Source organism: Gopherus evgoodei, chromosome 2 (assembly GCF_007399415.2).
Source record: "Gopherus evgoodei ecotype Sinaloan lineage chromosome 2, rGopEvg1_v1.p, whole genome shotgun sequence".
NCBI lineage: Eukaryota > Metazoa > Chordata > Testudines > Testudinidae > Gopherus > Gopherus evgoodei.
The window spans coordinates 298,759,118-298,780,148 of NC_044323.1; the positions used below are offsets into that span (position 1 = coordinate 298,759,118).

The following is a 21,031-nucleotide window of genomic DNA, read 5'->3' on the forward strand; positions in this document are numbered from 1 at the left end:
GATTCACAAGACTATAACAGGGTTCAAAAAAGAACTAGATAAGTTCACAGAGGATAGGTCCATCAATGGCTGTTAGCCAGGATGGGCAGGGATGGTGTCCCTGGCCTCTGTTTGCCAGAAGCTGGGAATGAGCAACAGGGGATGGATCACTTGATGATTCCCTGTTCTGTTCATTCCCTTTGGCGCACCTGGCATTGCCACTGTCAGAAGACAGGATACTGGGCTAGATGGACCTTTGGTCTGACCCACTCTGGCTGTTCTTACGTTCATATACAAGATGCTGAGCTGGTTGGTCTCTTCAAAATTAAAAGACAAATCTGAATTTTGATCTTACTTCTACCATTTTGCCACAATTGTGACCCAACCTCTTCTGCAAAAATAGATTTTAGGTAGATTTGTAGATTATAAAGTCATCTGGGCTTACTGCGATCATACAGTCCAGTGGTTCCCAAACTGTGAGCTGTGGCACACAGTCTCAGGTGGTCTGCCATCATGGGCAGAGTTTTGGGGGGCAGGGAGGAGGAGTTGCAACACCAGGCACTTTGTGCATCCAGGTCAGTTTCTTTATGTAGGCCAAGTAAGGGGAGGTCAGGAGAACAGCTCCTGATGCCTCACAGCAGGGCCCATGTGAGGAAACTGACCTGGAGGCACAGAGAATTTGTAAAAGCAGCAAAGAGTCCTGTGGCACCTTATAGACTAACAGATGTTTTGGAGCATGAGCTTTCGTGGGTGAATACCCACTTCATCAGATGCATGAGAACCTGGCATCACCACTCACCTGCGCTCGCCCCTGAGACCCACAGGAGGCGGGGGGGGAACAGAGGAATGTTCTGGGAGGGCAAGTGGCAATGCCCCGTGCTCTGTTCATCCTGATCAGTTTATTCAGTCTCCAAGCTCAGGGAGCTGTAGTCCTTGGTGGCTGCAAACCACTGGGTGCTGATGGCATCGCCTGGCCCGGCTCAGCATGCACACAGCAACAAGGAGCGGAGCCACTCTCGATGGGGTAGCTAGGGACTATGCACAGGTGGGGTGGGGGTAGCTCAGTACATAGATGGGTCTCACAGCAACAGCATTTCCTTGGACACAACCCCTCCTGACACCCTCGGCTACACCCTTTTCTGGCACACAGCCCCAGGCTATCCCCCTGCCCGCACACAGCTCCTAGCTACCCCCCACGCCTGCACCACAAGGTATGCCCCGGCTGCACCCTGAGTTATTGCCTCCCTGCACCCTGAGCTACTCCCTCACTCACACCCAGCTCCTAGCAACCCCGAGCTACCCCCTGAGCTACCTCTCCCTGCCCCCTGCCCCCACACAGCCCCTAGCTACCCCCTCCCTGCCCCCTGCCCCCACACAGCCCCTAGCTACCCCCTCCCTGCCCCCTGCCCCCACACAGCCCCTAGCTACCCCCTCCCTGCACCCTGAGCTACCTCCTCACTTGCACCCAGCCCCTAGGAACCCCCTTCCCTGCACCCTGACCTACTCCCCACTTACACCCAGCTCCTAGCAATCCCGAGCTACCCCCTGAGCTACCTCTCCCTGCACCCTGAGCACACAGCCCCTAGCTACCCCTCCCTGCACCCTGAGCTACCTCCTCACTTGCACTCAGCCCCTAGGAACTCCCTTCCCTGCACCCTGACCTACTCCCTGCTTACACCCAGCTCCTAGCAACCCCGAGCTACCCCCCACCCCCACACAGCCCCTCGCTGCACCCTGAGCTGCCCCCCCAGCCCCTCGCTGTCCCCCCACCCGCACACAGCCCCTCGCTGGCCCCTCCCTGCACCCTGAGCTACCCCCAGCCCCTAGTTACCCCCTCCCTGCCCCCCCGCACAGCCCCTCCCTGCCCCCTGAGCTGCCCCCCCGCACACAGCCCCTCCCTGCCCCTAGCTACCCCCTCCCTGCACCCTGAGCTACCCCCAGCCCCTAGTTACCCCCTCCCTGCCCCCCCGCACACAGCCCCTCCCTGCCCCCTGAGCTGCCCCCCCCGCACACAGCCCCTCCCTGCCCCTAGCTACCCCCTCCGTGCACACTGAGCTGCTCCCACACAGCCCGTCGCTGCCCCTGAGCTGCCTCGCTGCTCTGCGGGCGGAGCCCCACGCCGCCGAACACCGCCACGTTAACCGCAGCAGGCCCCTCCACCCCACAGTCACGGGACCCGGCACTGACCCTTCTCAGCTGCCGTCCGAGCTGGGGGGAGGCGAGGCTCCTCACTAGCTGTGCCCCCGCCCCCCTCGGAAATAGCGGGCGGAGCCAGAGAGCCAGGCCCCGCCACTCCGCCCCTTCGGGCAGCGAGGCAGCTCTCGCGAGAGTTCCCGTCTAAAGCGGCCTATGGTAAGATCCCGCGAGAGTTCCCCTCCGCTCCGCGCAGGCCCTGACCTTTCGCGAGATTCCCGCCGAGGAGGAGGCGGCGACGGGGCCCAGGGCCGGCTGGACAAGATGGCGACGACGACGACTATCACCCTGGTGAGTGGGCCCTTCTCCGCGCGGGGAGCGGCCCCGCGGACTCCCGGCGGCGCGGCGCCAGCGTGGGGAGCGGGCCGGGCACTGCGGGGCCGTGTGAGCCCTGTCCCCCGCCGAGCCCGCGGGGCGTCTCCCGCGGGGCGCGCGGCGCGGCCCGGCCCGGCCCGGCCCGGCCCGAGGGTGAAAGCGCCGCGTTCCGCCCGCCTGTGGGGCTCGGCAGCCGGTGCGAGCTGGTTCCTGGGCCGCTGGGGTTTCGCCGCCGCCGCGAGCTGGCCGCGTTCCAAGTCTCCGCGCCGGGGGCGGGGGGAGGAAAAGCGCCCGCGAGGCTCGCGGGTAGCACCGCTGACGTCACTGGGCCGTGGTAACGTGTTTGGCGATGGATGAAAGGCTGGCGGGATTCGGTCCGTTCGCTGAGAACTGCCCTGCGCCAAGGGCCAAGGAGGGCATTCCTGTGCCCCACTGTGGGCTCGGTTATTGCCTGGGTGCATCTTGGAGAATGGTGCCGAAATGATGGCTTGTCGCTGGCGCTAAGGAGTTACACAAAGCCCTTTGTTCTCCATTTTGTAGCCACGCTTGGAAGAGGGTTCGTTTCGTGTTTTTCTAGGAGAAGGTTCTTGCCTGGCCGAAAGAGGAGTTTCTGTTTGGAGACTCCATGGTCCTTTTCTCTAGCAGCCTCAGAAGATGACAAGAATACTGCCTAGCGATAATACACAGCAGAGAAGTGTACTAGAGACGTGCAGTATGTCAGAGGCTCTGTGTGGAGTTTGGGGCTTCTGCGGTGTGCTCTGCATTGTGAAATGTCAGGAGGAAAGCTTGCACAATTTGTGAAATGTAAACATAGCAGGGAAGAAGTGTATACTGTTGGGATAACTAATAGGGAGGAAATTGTGTTTCCTTCTTCTGGCTCTACTCCTAAAAAGAAAAAAATGGGGTCTAAAGATAATTCCTATTCTGTGTGGTTGCTATTTCATTGGCGTTTTCCCTTAATTGAACTTTTTTCTGAATGTGTTTTCATTAATTTTACACTGCGGTGTACGTCTTAATTTTCTTCAAAATACATGAGGTCCTATTGGCATCGGTATTCACCCTTTTCACTATTGTTTTCATAGTTGTTGCATTGTCTGTGTCAGTATTCTACAAAGATACTTTCCCTTATATGTGGTGGCCTCTTAATTTTCTCTTTGCTGTTTAATTCATTTTCTGCAGATACTTCGTATTGGGAGCTTAGCAGTGGTGTCCTATTGAAATCAGAATGGAACATGGCAACGTGCCTGGAACACTGGAGGCATGTGTGGCCAGATTTCCCTGGCATGTTGAGTAGCAGAGAAGCAATTAATGACGTGGTAGTTCCAAGGCATTAATAGTTTTACAGTACTCTGCTGTTCTTTCATTTTCTGCAGGTGTTATGTGGGGAGAAGAGACAAATTATTTGATTGTGTTTCCTCCTTGTCCTGTCACCAAAAGGTGCAGCAGAGTTAGTGGCTAAGTCCTTAGTAACTCATTGTGCTATTTGCAAACAGCACTGGCATGATCCTGTATATATTAGAACACACCCCAAAATAAGAGACCTGGGGGGGGTGACTTTTTTCCAGAACAGAAGTCTAGATAAGAGGCATGAGAGAAGCAAAGATGGAAATGTACTGCTCAGTTTTAGGGTGGCTGTTTTGAGCTTTTTGTGACTAGTGATTGGATATTTAGAATGGCATCCAAAAGAAGTTCTGAAATAAAATGTTCCCGATACAGATTTTAGAATTCTGCACCACACTGTCACTGTTTAGTGTATGAGCTCTTCCAACAAGACCAAAATCAAATAGAAGCCTTACATATCTGCTCTTTCTTTTGCTTTCTTTTCTTGGAAGTGGACCATGATAGTGGGACAAGAGCATTCTGCCCAAGCATTGGCTTGCTGTTGGGGAAAGACATCAAGGAATGCACCATAGACTTTTGGTTGACTGAAGAAGAGCTTTGGGACCATAGCAGTGCAGAATCACTTAATTTTGAGTTTGTGGTACCTTGGAGACTAACAAATTTATTTGAGCATAAGCTTTTGTGGGCTAGAATGTATATATATCATCTTACCATATGTTCCATACAGAGGACATGGAAAAGGTGGAAGTAGCCATATCAACTGTAAGAGGCTAACTAATTAAGGTGAGCTATTATCAGCAGGAGAAAAAAGACTTTTGTAGTGATAATCAAGATGGCCAATTGTAGACAAAAAGAACAGGAGAACTTGTGGCACCTTAGAGACTGAGGGCTTGGCTACACTGGAGAGTTGCAGCACTGATGGTGGGTTTACAGCGCTGCAACTTAGTAACTGTCCACACCTGCAAGGCACATCCAGTGCTGCAACTCCCTGGCTGCAGCGCTGGCTGTACACCTGGTCTGCTTGGGGTGTAACGATTGCAGCGCTGGTGATGCAGCGCTGCTCATCAAGTGTGGCCACCAAAAGCACTGTTATTGGCCTCCAGGGTATTAGGAGGTATCCCAGAATGCCTGCTCACAACAAACAGGAGGAATGGCTGAACTCTGAGCTCCCCCGAGCTGCTTATCTAAAAAACAAACACAGCTCCTGTTTGCTTGATGGAGCGGAGGCAGGCAGGGGAATTGCTTTGGAAGGTTCACAGCTGTTTGCTTGAAGAGAGAATTCACATGGCAGAGGGGGAGGGGGAGTCCGTGTTGAGCAGCTGCTTATGTGGTTTGAAGGCTATTTAGGAGTGCATAATTTGCATTTAGTGAGTAAGAGAGGGGTGGGGGAAGGGCTCAAAACTTTTAAATTGATTGCAGGTTGGTGATGTATATGTTCCAGTCCTTAGAACTTGCAAGGCAGGGAGCTGACAGCTCCAAAAATCCACTCTCTCTCTCTCTCTCTCTCTCTCCCCCACGTCCCCCCTCACCCTCCTCTTTTGAAAAGCACGTTGCAGCCACTTGAACGCTGGGATAGCTGCCCACAATGCACCACTCTGAGCAGCGCTGCAAATGTGGCCACACTGCAGCACTGGTAGCTGTCAGTGTGGCCACACTGCAGCGCTTTCCCTACATAGCTGTACGAAGACAGCTATAACTCCCAGCGCTGTGCAACTGTAAGTATAGCCGTCCCCCTAACAAAATTTATTTCAGCATAAGCTTTTGTGGGCTACAGCTCACTTCTCTGTATGTTTAAATATCTCCTGTCTGTGTTCCATTCTATGCCTCCGAAGAAGTGAGCTGTAGCCCACAAAAGCTTACGCTGAAATAAATTTATTAGTCTCTAAGGTGCCACAAGTACTTCTGTTCTTTTTGTGGATACAGACTAACACGGCTGCTACTCTGAAACCTGTATATAAAGGGACATTCATTGTGTGAGCTTACAGTGCTTAATTTACATCCCAACAGAGACCTATACGTTCCATACCCTCTGTCTGGAGGAAAACCTCAGCTGGTGAAAATTTAGAAAATATAGAAGAGTTTCTATAGTGTGAGTGTTGCAGCTGTGCACATTGGGGTTCCCAACCATATAACAATTTGAATAATATTGGGTCTGAGCTTGGGACAAGAACCTGTCAACCCTCAAAGTGATAACCGGGAATTCTTAAGTAATCAATCCATAATCTATAGCTGGTAACTAATATCTTGCTATAGATGGGTAAAACCATCTTTTCAGTGTACATAAACCTTACATAGAATCTGTCCATTTTACAATTATATTGATGACCAGTGTGATACTGGCTTTCGTTTGAAACCTGGCATGGCATTCTTTGGTAAAACATAATATGCACAGCAGACTCATAAGATTTCTGTAACCACAGCGCCCCCTTGCTAGGTGGCATTAAAAGGTTTTTGAGTCACAGTCAGCCAGCCTTAATCCATTTAATGTGTGCCTTATTTGTTATTTTATAGTGCTAACTTTGTAATGTGACTGACATGCAGTATGAAGTCAAATACCTTATAAAAGACTAAGCCCTGGTCTACACTACCAATTTATGTTGGTATAACTATGTTGTTCAGGAGTGTGGAAAAGCCACACCCCTGAGGAACACAGTGATACCGACCTAACCTCTGGTGTAGACAGTACTATGTCAGTGTGAGGGCTGCTTCTGTCAATATACCTACCGCCTCCCAGGGAGGTGGAGTACCTACACCAATGGGAGAAGTTGTCCTATTGGCATAGGTAGTGTCTTCACTGTTAAGTGTATGCAAGTACATCTATTCAGTTACCTTATCAACCAAACTTGTGTCTCATCAAAAAGTAGAATAAAGTTTGTTTGGCAAGACTTATTTTCGGTAAAACCATATTGATTAGCATTAATTTTTTTCCCATTCTTTAATTCTTTGATTGAATCTCACATTAGCATTTCCATTATTTTGCTGTGGTTGATGTCAGGTTAGCAACCCAGCCTGGGTCATCCTGCTTGCCGTTTTTGAGTATTGGTGCAACATTAGCACTCTTCTGTTCTTCTGGAATTTCCCTGGTGTGCCAGGATTTGTTTGAAAATAAATAGCTGGCCAGAGATCTCCTCATCCAACTCTCTTAGAATTCTTGGTGCAAGTTATTTCGGTCTTCTGATTAAAAAATGTTTGTCCCTAGTAGATGGTTTTGCACACACTTACACCTTCATCACGCTCATCCGTGCTGCTGGGACTAGTAAGACTGGAGGAGTGCTGAACAGGTCCTGGCTTGTGGCATGGCTGAACCTCGTGCTGTATCTCTTCCCTCCTCCTCCCTGTTCATGGAAGGGATCTCTGTCTTGGGCTCCTGCGACATCCATTGTGGTTAAAAAAAGCTGGTGGGGTCCCTGTCAAGTACGGCATGCAGCCCCTTGCAAAAAAAGCGGTTTGCAGCTCAGCATCAGATTGGTTGCTTCTATGGCCTTGTGCTATGCCTGGCACAGCTCCTTTGTTTTCACACGGCACTGTTCATAGAGTCATAGAAGATTAAGATTGGAACAGACTTCAGGAGGTCATCTAGTTCAATCCCCTGCTCAAAGCAGGGTCAACCCCAACTAAATCATCTCAGCAGAGCTTTCTCTGTCAAGCTGGGCTTTAAAAGCCTCTAAGGATGGAAATTCCACCCCCTCCCTAGGGAACCCATTCCAGTGCTTCACCACCCTCCTAGTGAAATAGTGTTTCCTGATATCCAACCTAGACCTCCCCCAGTGCAACTTGAGACCATTGTTCCTTGTTCTGTCATCTGCCACCACTGAGAACAGCCGAGCTCCATCCTCTTTGGAACCCCGCTTCAAGTAGTTGAAGGCTGCTATCAAATCCCCCCTCACTCTTCTGCACACTAAATAAGCCCAGTTCCCTCAGTCTTTTCTCATAAGTCATGTATCCCAGCCCCCTAATAATTTTTGTTGACCTCCACTGGACTCTCTCCAATTTGTCCACATCTTTTCTGTAGTTGGTGGGGGGCTGGGGGGACTGGATGCAGTGCTCCAGATGTGGTCTCACCAGTGCCGAATAGAGGGGAATAATCACTTCCCTTGGTCTGCTGGCAGTGCTACTACTAATGCAGCCTAATATGCTGTTAGCCTTCTTGGCAACAAAGGTGTTGGGGGGTGCAGGGCTCCAGGTAACTGGCAATATGGCATGGGGTTAAAAGTTTACATTCTCAGGCCTACGATTGCCTTTCGAGCTAAACAATATGATCCTTTAAAGTTAGCATGAGTACATGTAATCATGTATCATTTTCTTGTGTTCTTTTGTTTATGGTACAAGATGTAATCAAAGGGGGGGGGTCAGTAGTATGGGTTAAGGATGTAGTTAATTAAAAGATCCGGTAGTTAATGAATTGTAAATAATGAATTGTGGCACCTGTGAACATCTTTGTAAACAAGTGGGGTATATAAGGTGGGGAAGAGGATAGTGATTTGTGCATGATCTGAGATTGTATATCTCTTTGCACCTTATTTGACTCAAATAAAGATACTTGCTTCTCCACTCTGGTGTGGTCATTGGGGATACGCACACCGGGCAAACGAACCCCAACTGTTGCCCCCCCCTGCAACAAGGGCACACTGCTGACTCATATCCAGCTTCTCATCCACTGTAATCCCCAGGTCCTTTTCTGCAGAACTGCCGCTTAGCCAGTCAGTCCCCAGCCTGTAGCAGTGCATGGGATTTTTGTGTCCTAAGTGCAGGACTCTGCACTTGTCTTCGTTGAACCTCATCAGATTTCTTTTGGCCCAATCCTCCAATTTGTCTAGGTCACTCTGAACCCTATCCTACCCTTCAACGTATCTACCTCTCCTCCCAGCTTAGTGTCATCCACGAACTTGCTGAGGGTGCAATCCATCCCATCATCCAGATCTTTAATGAAGATTCATAGACTCTAGGACTGGAAGGGACCTCTAAAGGTCATCGAATGCAATCCCCTGTCCTCATGGCAGGACCAAATACTGTCTAGACCATCCCTGATAGACATTTATCTAACCTACTCTTAAATATCTCCAGAGATGGAGATTCCATGACCTCCCTAGGCAATTTATTCCAGTGTTTAACCACCCTGACAGTTAGGAACTTTTTCCGAATGTCCAACCTAAATCTCCCTTGCTGCAGTTTAAGCCCATTGCTTCTTGTTCTATCATTGGAGGCTAAGGTGAACAAGTTTTCTCCCTCCTCCTGATGACACCCTTTTAGATACCTGAAAACTGCTATCATGTCCCCTCTCAGTCTTCTCTTTTCCAAACTAAACAAACCCAATTCCTTCAGCCTTCCTTCGTAGGTCATGTTCTCAAGACCTTTAATCATTCTTGTTGCTCTTCTCTGGACCCTCTCCAATTTCTCCACATCTTTCTTGAAATGCGGTGCCCAGAACTGGACACAATACTCCAGTTGAGGCCTAATCAGCGCCAAGTAGAGCGGAAGAATGACTTCTCGTGTCTTGCTCACAACACACCTGTTAATGCATCCCAGAATCACGTTTGCTTTTTTTTGCAACAGCATCACACTGTTGACTCATATTTAGCTTGTGGTCCACTATAACCCCTAGATCCCTTTCTGCCTTACTCCTTCCTAGACAGTCTCTTCCCATTCTGTATATGTGAAACTGATTGTTCCTTCCTAAGTGGAGCACTTTGCATTTGTCTTTATTGAACTTCATCCTGTTTACCTCAGACCATTTCTCCAATTTGTCCAGATCATTTTGAATTTTGACCCTTTCCTCCAAAGCAATTGCAATCCCTCCCAGTTTGGTATCGTCTGCAAACTTAATAAGCGTACTTTCTATGCCAACATCTAAGATATTGAACAGAGCCAGTCCCAAAACAGACCCCTGCGGAACCCCACTTGTTATATCTTTCCAGCAGGATTGGGAGCCATTAATAACTACTCTCTGAGTATGGTTATCCAGCCAATTATGCACCCACCTTATAGTAGCCCCATCTACATTGTATTTGCCTAGTTTATCGATAAGAATATCATGCGAGACCGTATCAAATGCCTTACTAAAGTCTAGGTATACCACATCCACCGCTTCTCCCTTATCCACAAGACTCATTATCCTATCAAAGAAAGCTATCAAATTGGTATGACAAAATTTGTTCTTTACAAATCCATGCTGGCTATTCCCTATCACCTTACCACCTTCCAAGTGTTTGCAGATGATTTCTTTAATTACCTGCTCCATTATCTTCCCTGGCACAGAAGTTAAACTAACTGGTCTGTAGTTTCCTGGGTTGTTTTTATTTCCCTTTTTATAGATGGGCACTATATTTGCCCTTTTCCAGTCTTCTGGAATCTCTCCCATTTCCCATGATTTTCCAAAGATAATAGCTAGAGGGTCAGATAGCTCCTCTGTTAGCTCCTTGAGTATTCCAGGATGCATTTCATCAGGCCCTGGTGACTTGCAGGCATCTAACTTTTCTAAGTGATTTTTAACTTGCTCTTTTTTTATTTTATCTTCTAAACCTACCCCCTTCCCATAAGAATTCACTATGTTAGGCATTCCTTCAGACTTCTCAGTGAAGACCGAAACAAAGACGTCATTAAGCATTTCTGCCATTTCCAAGTTTTCTGTTACTGTTTCTCCCTCCTCACTGAGCAATGGGCCTACCCTGTCCTTGGTCTTCCTCTTGCTTCTAATGTATTGATAAAAAGTCTTCTTGTTTCCCTTTATTCCTGTAGCTAGTTTGAGCTCATTTTGTGCCTTTGCCTTTCTAATCTTGCCCCTGCATTCCTGTGTTGTTTGTCTATATTCATCCTTTGTAATCTGACCTAGTTTCCATTTTTTATATGACTTTTTTATTTTGTAGGTCATGCAAGATCTCGTGGTTAAGCCAAGGTGGTCTTTTGCCACATTTTCTATCTTTCCTACCCAACGAAATAGCTTGCTGTTGGGCTCTTAATAGTGTCCCTTTGAAAAACTGCCAACTCTCCTCAGTTGTTTTTCCCCTCAGTCTTGATTCCCATGGGACCTTACTTATCAGCCTCTGAGCTTCTTACCAAAATCCGCCTTCCTGAAATCCATGGTCTCTATTTTGCTGTGCTCCCTTCTACACTTCCTTAGAATTACAAACTCTGATTTCGTGATCACTTTCATCCAAGCTACTTTCTACTTTCAAGTTCTCAATGAGTTCCTCCCTATTTGTTAAAATCAAGTCTAGAACAGCTTCCCCCCAGTAGCTTTTTCAACCTTCTGCAATAAAAAATTGTCTGCAATGCAGTCCAAGACCTTATTGGATAGTCTGTGTCCCGCTGTGTTATTTTCCCAACGTATATCTGGATAGTTGAAGTTCCCCATCACCACCAAATCTTGGGCTTTGGATGATTTTGTTAGTTGTTTAAAAAAAGCCTCATGCACCTCTTCCACCTGGTTAGGTGGCCTGTAGTAGACTCCTAGCACGACATCACCCTTGTTTTTTACCCTTTTAGCCTAACCCAGAGACTCTCAACACCTCTGTCTCCTATGTCCATCTCCACCTCAGTCCAAGTGTGTACATTTTAAATATATAAGGCAACACCTCCTCCCTTTTTCCCCTGTCTATCCTTCCTGAGCAAGCTGCACTCATCCACACCAACATTCCAATCATGTGTATTATCCCACCAAGTTTCAGTGATGCCAACGATGTCATAGTTGTATTTATTTATTAGCACTTCCAGTTCTTCCTGCTTATTACCCATACTTCTTGCATTTGTATATAGGCATCTAAGATACTGGTTTGATCTTGCCTCCCAGCTTTGCCCTGACCCTCCTTTCTCTCTGCCATTATAGCCCACGCTCCCTCTTGTTTCCGACCCATCTCCCAGGTCTCCATGTTCCCCACTTACCTGTGGGCTTTGCTCACCTGTCCCCATCGAACCTAGTTTAAAGCCCTCCTCACTAGGTTAGCCAGTCCGTGTGCAAACAGAGTCTTTCCCCTCCTCAAAAGGTGAACGCCATCTCTGCCTAGCAGTCCTTCCTTGAATAGCATCCTGTGGTCGAGGAAACCAAAGCCCTCCTGGCGACACCATCTTCGCAGCCAGGCATTCACCTCCATGATGCGTCTATCTCTGCCTGGGCCCCTACCTTTGACAGGAAGAATTGAAGAGAATACCACCTGCGCTCCAAACTCCTTCACCCATACTCCCAGAGCCCTGTAGTCACTCTTGATCTGCTCAGTGTCACGCCTCGCAGTATCATTTGTGCCCACATGGATGAGTAGCATGGGGTAGTAGTCAGAGGGCTGGATAATCCTCAACAATGCCTCTGTAACATCCCGGATATGGGCCCCCGGCAGACAGCATACTTCCCGAGATGAAATGTCAGGGCGACATATGGGCGCCTCCGTCCCCCTCAGGAGAGAGTCTCCGACCCCCACTACCCTACGTTTCCTATTCGCAGTGGTGGCAGCAGACCTTCCAGCCTTAGGGGTACGAGGCTTCTCCTCCTCTACTGTAGGGGGTGATTCCTTCTCTCCTGTATCAAGAAGAGCATAATAGTTACCTACCATGGCAGGAGGGTTTGGAGCAGGGGTGGAGCACTGCCTGCTGCCAGAAGTAACTAGCTGCCCGTGTCCACCCTGAGCCATCTCCTCCTCCTCCAATGGTGTGTCAGCAGTCCTGTGTACTGGGATAGCTACCTCAGCTGTCTGCACTTGGACACTGTCCAGGAATTGCTCGTGAATTCAGATGCTCCTCAACCTAGCCACCTCCTCCTGTAGCTCTCCCACCTGCTGCCTGAGAGATTCCACCAGTAGGCACCTTTCACATTGGATGCCCCCCAGCTTGGATATCAGGAAGTGGAAATTGCAAGTTTCTGTCTTTGCAAAACCACACCAGGATCTGGGTAGAAGCATCCATGCTTAGGTGCTCTGTCTGGCTACAGGCGCAGGTGGAGGAGACAGAAGCAGTGCTGGCACAGGTGTTGCGGGTCTTCCTAACTGTCATAAGCCTCCCTCTGTCAAACTCCCCTGTCTGCAGCTCCCTGTCCACTCTGCTCCCCTGGTCACTCTGCCTCTGACTTTTAAAGCCTGCTTGCCTAGGTCAGTCCCTCCCCCTCATGAGTCACACTGGGGAAGGCCAATCAAAGGCAATCAAGCGAACGATCAAGGGAACAAGGTCAGGCACTCAGTTCCAACTGCCACAGCAGCTGTAACTGAAACTGAAGTCACCTGAAATCAGAATCACAATTAAAATTCAAACAGTCAAGCACACTCACTCACACCAACAGCTAGTACTGTTGAACAAAACCAGCCCCTGGGGCACGCTGCTTGATATCAGCTGCCAACTAAACATTGAGCCGTTGATCACTATCTCTTGAGCCCGACCATCTATCCAGCTTTCTATCCACCTTTATAGTCCATTCATCCATCCATAGTTTTTTAACCTGCTGGCAAGAATACTGTGGGAGGCCAAATCAAAAGCTTCGCTGAAGTCAAGGTATATCACGTCCATCATTTTCCCCATATCTACTGACCCAGTTATCATATGATAGAAGGCAATCAGGTTGGTCAGGCATGACTTGCCCTTGGCAAATCCACATTGGCTGTTCCTGATCACCTTCCTCTCCTCCAAGTGCTTCAAAAAGGATTCCTTGAGGACTTGCTCCATGACTTTCCAAGGGACTGAGGTGAGGCTGACCAGTCTGTAGTTCCCTGGATTCTCATTCTTTCCTTTTTTAAAGATGGGTGATACGTTTGCCTTTTTCCAGCCGTCTGGGACCTCCCCCGTTCGCCATGAGTTTACAAAGATAATTGCTGGTCCCAGTTTCACCCTTTTCCTTGCGTTCCCCATGCAGTCTTTTTGTAGGTGTCCATGTTTCTACAGCTGGTCTGAAGCTGTGCTTGCACAGCATCTTCTCCCCACAGATCCAGGAGATCCAGTACTGCCTGTTTACTCCAGGCAGGAGTGCATCATGTGCACAGAGTCAGCATGGTTGGTTGGGCAGTTGAACACCATCAGGGCAAACTACTAGGTGTGCTTGCTGAGGAGGGCAATTAGAAAAAGGCATTTCAAAAATAAGCAGGAGGTTTTAAGGGGGAGTGGCAGCTTCCGATCTCTCCCTTGGGCAAAGGAGTTCACAATTGTGACCATAGTGGTCACTATTGCAGGAACTGGGGCATTGTGGGACAACTGCTGGAGGACTGTTCGGGTCAACAGAGGTCACAAAGTGAACTATACTTGCACTGCATCAACCTCAGGAGGCTGACCATGTCTCCATGCCTTGTAGGCAGATGGTCTTATTCTGTCACAGTAATGGAGTGCTTAAATCAGCTAGAGAAATTTTGAGCATAAACATGCACAGATAGGTCAATGCAAGATCATGGAATCATACAAGGTTAGGGTTGGAAGAGACCTCAGGAGGTCATCTAGTCCAATACCCTGCTCAAAGCAAGACCACAGATGAAGTATTTGAGTCAAAAAGTCAAAGATGCCTTACATTGACCTAACTTTATAGTGTAGACCAGGCCATGAATAGAATAGGCCACCCTCAACAATTAAACTGGTGTTCAACATCACCTGGACATCTTAACCTGATATGGCGATCAGTCACAAAATGGAGTTCACAGTTTGACACAGACCTACCACAATCTGTCACACTTGTCAACACAGGGCCTGAGTGGCTGGAGTATAGAGTAGAGCTGGGAAGTTGCTGGCTCCTACTGGCTGGAGTGCCTGGGTGGCCATTACTGCCAGTATCACTACGCAGTGTACTTTTGGGAAAGATTGTTAAGAACAGCTTTTCTACTCAGTAGTGCCGGTGAAATGCAGGGAAGCACAAGAGCGTGATTAAAATGCTAGGATTAACACCTTGACTCTTGAGGAAAAGTATATTTCTAATTACCTTACCTGCTCAGAAGCTGTCTTCCATCTTCCTCCAACATTACAGTACCCCCAGCAATGAAATTCCATCTACAGAGTTGGTGCCTATCACCGTTGTATCCAAATATTTCCAAAAGATAACTCTGTGATTGTCGTCTTTGTTGGGGAGGATAGCAGCAGCTATGTAACATAGGTAATTTCTGTGAGGATCTGCTGTCAGTTAACAGGAGTTTTGTGTTCAGTAGACTCATTAAGAGTATAATTCACTTGTGAGAATTTTTGTGTAGAATTTCTATTTCCAGGGGCTTTTAAATTCTGGATCAAAATTCTGTGCTGAAACTGGGAAAACAGATTCTATGCTGTGGGAGGTTAGTAGGTTTAAATTCATTGTATTTTTTTTTTAAACATATAAATAAATGGGAGTTTTCTGTAAGTGAAAAGTGACTAACAATCTATGTGAGAGATTTTTGCAGCTTGTTGCAACCTGCTTGAATTCACTTGGTGAAATGGATGATCTTCCCTTCCTTGCAATAATTTCCTGAAGGATACTGAGCTGTGTGGGCAAGGTGGAACAGACCCTGTCAGGCTATGAGGGATGTAGTGGTGGTGCTGCTGCTGCTGTTTCTCTGCTAGAATTATTTCTAATTGCCTATGAACCATATAAAGTGTTTTGTAAAATCTGCACTTGTCAATGTCAGGCCTCTTGATACATGTAAAGAGAGCAAGTGTCCTGATGTAACACAGCTTTGTGACAGTACAGATTCCAAGGCCAGAAGGGACCATTCTGATCATCTGCTCTGACCTCCTGTAAAACAGAGGCCATAGAACGTCCCTGAAAATGTTCCTAGAGCACATCTTCTAGGCCTTGTCTACACTTGCAAGTTAGAGCGCAATAAATCAGCTTCGGGTGTCCTACCTCCTGAGGTGTCTGCACTGGCAAGGCACTTGGAGCACCTGGACTCCATGGCTGGAGAACTTCGGTAATCCACCTCCGGGAGAAGCATAGAGCTTGCTGTGCCCTGGCTGGACCACCAGGGTGTCAGTGTGGCCGACATGTTGCATTACTGCACTGTGATTGGCCTCCGTGAACGTCCCATAATCCCTTGATGTGAAGTGGCCACTCTCGTCATTGTTTTGAACTCGGCTGCAGGGATTTGGATATCTTCTTTCAAAGAGCACTCTGTTTCTGACAGCCAGCATGCTTATCTGCTCCGGGACACACAACAAACCATTACTGTGGAATGCTCCTGCTGCAGAGGTGTATGTGTGAGAGAGAGAGCGGAGGTGGTGGTGGTGGGGAGGGGCCTGATGTGGTTTCCCCCTGCTGCTGTTTGAACTTATAAGACAGCATGCTGATGCACTGTTTGTCCCCCAAAACACACTGTCTCTCCCCACACATACACACAACACACTCCCTGTCGCACTCCATCCCCCCATTTGAAAAACAGCTGACAATCTAGTAAGATGCCCTGGAATAATGGGATTGGGAAACCTGCATCATGTGATGCTGTGCCTGCCTCATTAGGCATTGCAAACCCTTTCCAAAGCCACTTGCACACTGGAATAGTTACCACATTGCACTGCTCTCTGTGGTGTTAAAAGGTGTGCTAATGTGAGTATAAAATGGGTTGGCAACCTTTCAGAAGTGGTATGCCGAGTCTTCATTTATTTGCTCTAATTTAAGGTTTCATGTGCCAGTAATACATTTTTAGAAGATCTCTTTCTATAAGTCTATAATATATAACTAAACTGTTGTTGTATGTAAAGTAAATAAGGTTTTAAAAATGTTTAAGAAGCTTCATTTAAAATTAGATTAAAATGCAGAGCCTCCCGAACCGGTGGCCAGGACCTGGGCAGTGTGAGTGCCACTGAAAATCAGCTTATGTGCCGCAGGTTGCCTACTCCTGGTATAAAAGCAGCCAAGAGTCCTGTGGCACCTTATAGACTAACAGACGTTTTGGAGCATGAGCTTTCGTGGGTGAATACCCACTTCGTCGGATGCATGTAGTGGAAATTTGCAGGGGCAGGTATATATATGCAAGCAAGAAGGGGGCTAGAGATGATGTTAGTTCAGTCAGGGAGGATGAGGCCCTGTTCTAGCAGTTGAGGTGTGAAAACCAAGGGGGGAGAAACTGCTTCTGTAGTTGGCTAGCCATTCACAGTCTTTGTTTAATCCTGAGCTGATGGTGTCAAATTTGCAGATGAACTGAAGCTCAGCAATTTCTCTTTGGAGTCTGGTCCTGAAGTTTTTTTGCTGCAGGATGGCTACCTTTAAAAAAAAAACAAAACCAAAAACTTAAGGACCAGACTTCAGAGACCATGAAAGCTTATGCTCCAATATGTCTGTCAGTCTATAAGATGCCACAGGACTCTTTGCTGCTTTTGCAGATCCAGACTAACACGGCTACCCCTCTGATACTTAATGTGGCTATAGCCACTGCACTTGCAGCTGGCAGTGTGAACACATGGCAGCGCTTCCCCTGCTGCAGTCTCTGAGGTCTGGTTTTAACTCCTGGCGCTCTACATCTGCAGGTATAGATAAACATCCAGTCTTGATTTAAAAATTGGCTGTGAAGGCTAATCCACCATGACCCTTGGTAAATAGTTAATTACTCTCTGTTAGAAATTTATGCCTTTTTTCCAGTCTTATGCCTTATTTCCGGTGACAGAAACTGCAGCCAGGGAGTTATTCAGAGTGAGCTATACAGGTCCTTAAAAAAAAAAAAAAAAAAAAAGATGAAAATGATGGCATCTCCCACAAGGCATTCTGTTAACTCTATACTGGGCTGTGCTACTCCAGCATGTGTTAGATAACACATATCTCCTGTCTGTGTGTTCCATTCTATGCATCCGAAGAAGTGAGCTGTAGCTCCCGAAAGCTCATGCTGAAGTAAATCTGTTAGTCTCTAAGGTGCCGCAAGTACTCCTGTTCTTTTTGCGGATACAGACTAACATGGTTGCTACTCTGAAACCTGTTAAATAACAGGTTCCCAAGCCTAGAGGCAGGAGAGGGAGTGTGACATTCCACCCTCAGCCCTTCCTTCTTCTGTAGCCAGTTAAAATGTGTGTAAGGGAGAGAGCTTGTTTGTTTACAGCTTCATTCTCTTGTTTCCCCAAGCTTTGTTTAATCTTTGTGTTTTTGTTTGTCACTCACATTTCCTAAAATAAACTAGATTCTATATTTTTCTTTTTTCTCTTGTATGTGTTTATACTTTAGAGAAGTTCCCATCCATATAATTTTCCAACAAGTGTGCCTGAACTCTTGGAGTTCAAACCACCGTAAAAGGCCGACCTCCTTACAGAAGCAGTGTTCATAGCAACAGGTATCCAGTTTCTATTTATTACTTTTATAAAGATAGTTATCCGCCTGCCACTCCTGTTTTCTTCTTCTTCTTCCTTTCATTTCTCTCCTCCTCTCCCAGCCTTTTCCGGGTGTGTTAACTAGGCTAGATTCCATGATAGCCATAATAGAAATAGGGACTAGCTGCATTTCAGGAGTAATTGTTAGGTTGTAATTGGATTATTTTATCACTGAGGACTTGGTAAGAGATAATACTCCTTTTGTGCTTTGCCAGGAGATAGGGAAGTACTAGACCCAGTTCACCCTCCCCAAATCTGCAGGAGAAGAGGAGGGGAAGAGAAGAAAATACTAGGCTTTCCTGAATAAATTCACTTGACCAAAAGGCATTAGCTCTCTCACACAGGCAACAACTGGAGGGCCCTTGATACTCCCATACAAAGCAACTTTTCTTGGAAATACTCTGTACACAGGCACTTACATTAGTTGGAGCAGTGTTGTATGTTTGACATTTTTAGATATCTCTTTAGAGGAAGGTGGATCTAGCATATGGCTGGGAGTTGAGTTTGTGTCTGCTCTGAAGCTGAATTGCTGCATGACCTCTGGCAGGTCACTTTACTCTGAGCTTTGGTTCTTGACCACCTTGCCACCTCCACCTCCTCCCCCTCCACAACTGGATAATTTGGGTTTACTTTGGAGATTGTGAGTTTTAACACATGAAAATTTTAAGATGTTTTGAAGCTATACAAAGCTAGGTAAGTGCTCACTATTATTTTTATGAATAATAGCTTTGCAGTTCACCTTTAAATTAATGTGAAAACTGAGTAAATCCCTTGTTGATATTCTGAGTACCACGTTGTAACTAAGTTGTGGGTAGCATTCTACACAAAATAAGTTTTAACTGAACATTTTAAAAGCTGTTTTTTCTCTCCATTTTGTTTTGAATCCTTCTGGCACTTTGACATTCACTTGAGGACATTTCAGAAAGCATAATTCTATGACATGACCATGAGACTGAGATTTCTGTTTTCTGATATTACATGGATGCTATCAATGAATTATATTTGTTATGTGCAAACAGGATATATATAGTCCCAACCAATAATTATACATACTTGATTTTAAAAGGGTTTTGAAGTTGAAGAGGAAAACAATCATGAGCAAAACTGAATGAGAGGACTTTTTTTAAAAGATCAATTATAATTGGGAGTTTTTAAAGACAATTTTACTAGATGCCCAAATACTACAATTCCGCAGTCATAAAAGAGGACTTCATTTTAATGATCTGGTTAAGAGGGAAAGTGAAAGCAGCAATAAAGGAAAGGGAAATATCCCCTCTAATCACGAATGGAAAAATGGGTAACATGATATGAATAGCAGCGATCAGTTGCAGGCAATTGATAAGAGAAGCTAAAGATATAATTGAAAGTCTAGGGCTACTAGGCTTAAGGACAACAAGAAGGCATTTTTTAAATATACCCCAAACAAAAGAAATCCTAGGAATGCTGTAAGTCTGCTACGAGATGAGGATAGTAAAATTGCTGATGTTAAAGAAATGGCAGAAGTAGTCAATGAATATTTCCACTCTTCTGTGCGCGATCGACTGCATGGATTCCACTCTTGGTGTGCATGAGCCCTATGTGCATAAGATCAAATTCTTTTGGTCACGAGTGTCTATTTTGGGCCTTTGCCTGAGGTGCCCTTGGAGCCTTCCTCCTTTCTCTCTGACACCTGAGAGTATGAAGAGCAGTGTATGTCTAGTGTAGACGTGATAACCTGTCGACTCCTGTACTCCACCGGCGTGAGAGGCGCAGGTAGAGTTGATGGGGGAGCGGCAGCAGTCGACTCACCGTAATGAAGACACCCCAGTGAGTAGATTTAAGTACATCGACTTTACCTACGTTATTCACATAGCTGAAGTTGCATAACTTAGATTGATTTCCCCTCCTCCTTCCCCCTCCCCCAGTGTAGATCAGGCCTCAGTTCCTTCTTACTGCCTGTGCCAGTGAGACAAAAACCTTGCAGTGCCTGCTTCCTCCGCTAATGGTATAGTTTTCCTTAGTTTGTATGTGTTATTTTGGTAGTGTGGTTAGGATGTTTTTTCTCCTTTTTATGACCATTGGGAAAAATATATTTAGTTTTATGTATATATTTTCTTCATTAAATAATTTGTTAGCCTAGGACACCCCCTTCCCACCTCTCCCTCTCCCCCCAGCTATCAAGGGACTCTTTGGTGGACTTAGTACCAGAGTCCCTCATCTTTCCTTGACACTGAGGGTGATCATATCCAAGCCACTAGCTTTTTGGAGTCACTGGTGTGTCAAGTTAAAGGAGTATCCCCCATACTGACCTCTCCTTTACTGAAGCAATGCATACCTCACAGAGCGGGCTCCTTTTCCTCTTCTGCTGAGATACCAGGTGCTACTTTGGGACTCTAAGAAAGAGTCCTCAAGGCAGCGGTCCCCAACCTTTTCCGGGTGGCTGGCGCTGGACGACGAGCCACCGAGAAGTGGCAACATCAAGAGGCTTCACCGCTGAAATGTCGCCGAAAATGAGCGGCATTTCGGCACTTGATAACGCCATTTTTTGGCAGCATTTAGGCGAATGCTTGTCCACCAGCCAGTATGCGGGTGCCATGGCAGGATCAGCCCCCTACCAGTACAGGGTCCTGCCCTTCGGTCTTTCTACAGCACCAGGGGGATTAATCAAATGCTTGGCTGGTATAGCAGCTCCTCTAAGGAGGCAAAAAATCCAGGTGTATCCTTACTTCAATGACTGGCTGATTCTTGGAAGATCACCCCAACAGGTGACAAGTTCTATTCAAGTAATTCTAAAACCCACTTATACTTCTGGCATTTACTTCATTCCCTGCCGAGAGGTTCCACAGGTTGAGTCTGCATTGTGTGAAGATGTACTTCCTTACGTTAGTTTTAAACCAGCTGCCTATTAATTTCATTGGGTGACCTCGGCTCTTGTGTTATTTGAAGGGGTAAATAACATTTTCTTACTCACTTTCTCCGCGCTATTCGTGATTTTATCGACCTCTATCATATC

General features: G+C 46.9%; 1 protein-coding gene across 5 annotated transcripts in view; it reads left to right on the forward strand.

Annotated features, from left to right (window-relative positions):
* Window positions 1-2,237: 2,237 nt before the first annotated feature.
* The window catches only part of PUF60 (poly(U) binding splicing factor 60), a 53,230-nt gene continuing 34,436 nt past the window's right edge, over window positions 2,238-21,031 (forward strand). The window contains exons 1-2 of one of the 5 annotated variants that reach the window (XM_030554131.1): window positions 2,387-2,463; window positions 3,028-3,183. In XM_030554131.1, the coding sequence (XP_030409991.1) occupies window positions 3,142-3,183 (42 nt within the window). In that variant the 5' untranslated portion in view covers window positions 2,387-2,463; window positions 3,028-3,141. Of the gene's footprint in view, window positions 2,464-3,027; window positions 3,184-17,896; window positions 18,003-21,031 lie in introns of all 5 variants that reach the window. The other 4 variants (XM_030554130.1, XM_030554128.1, XM_030554127.1 and 1 more) reach the window with 4 other exon arrangements.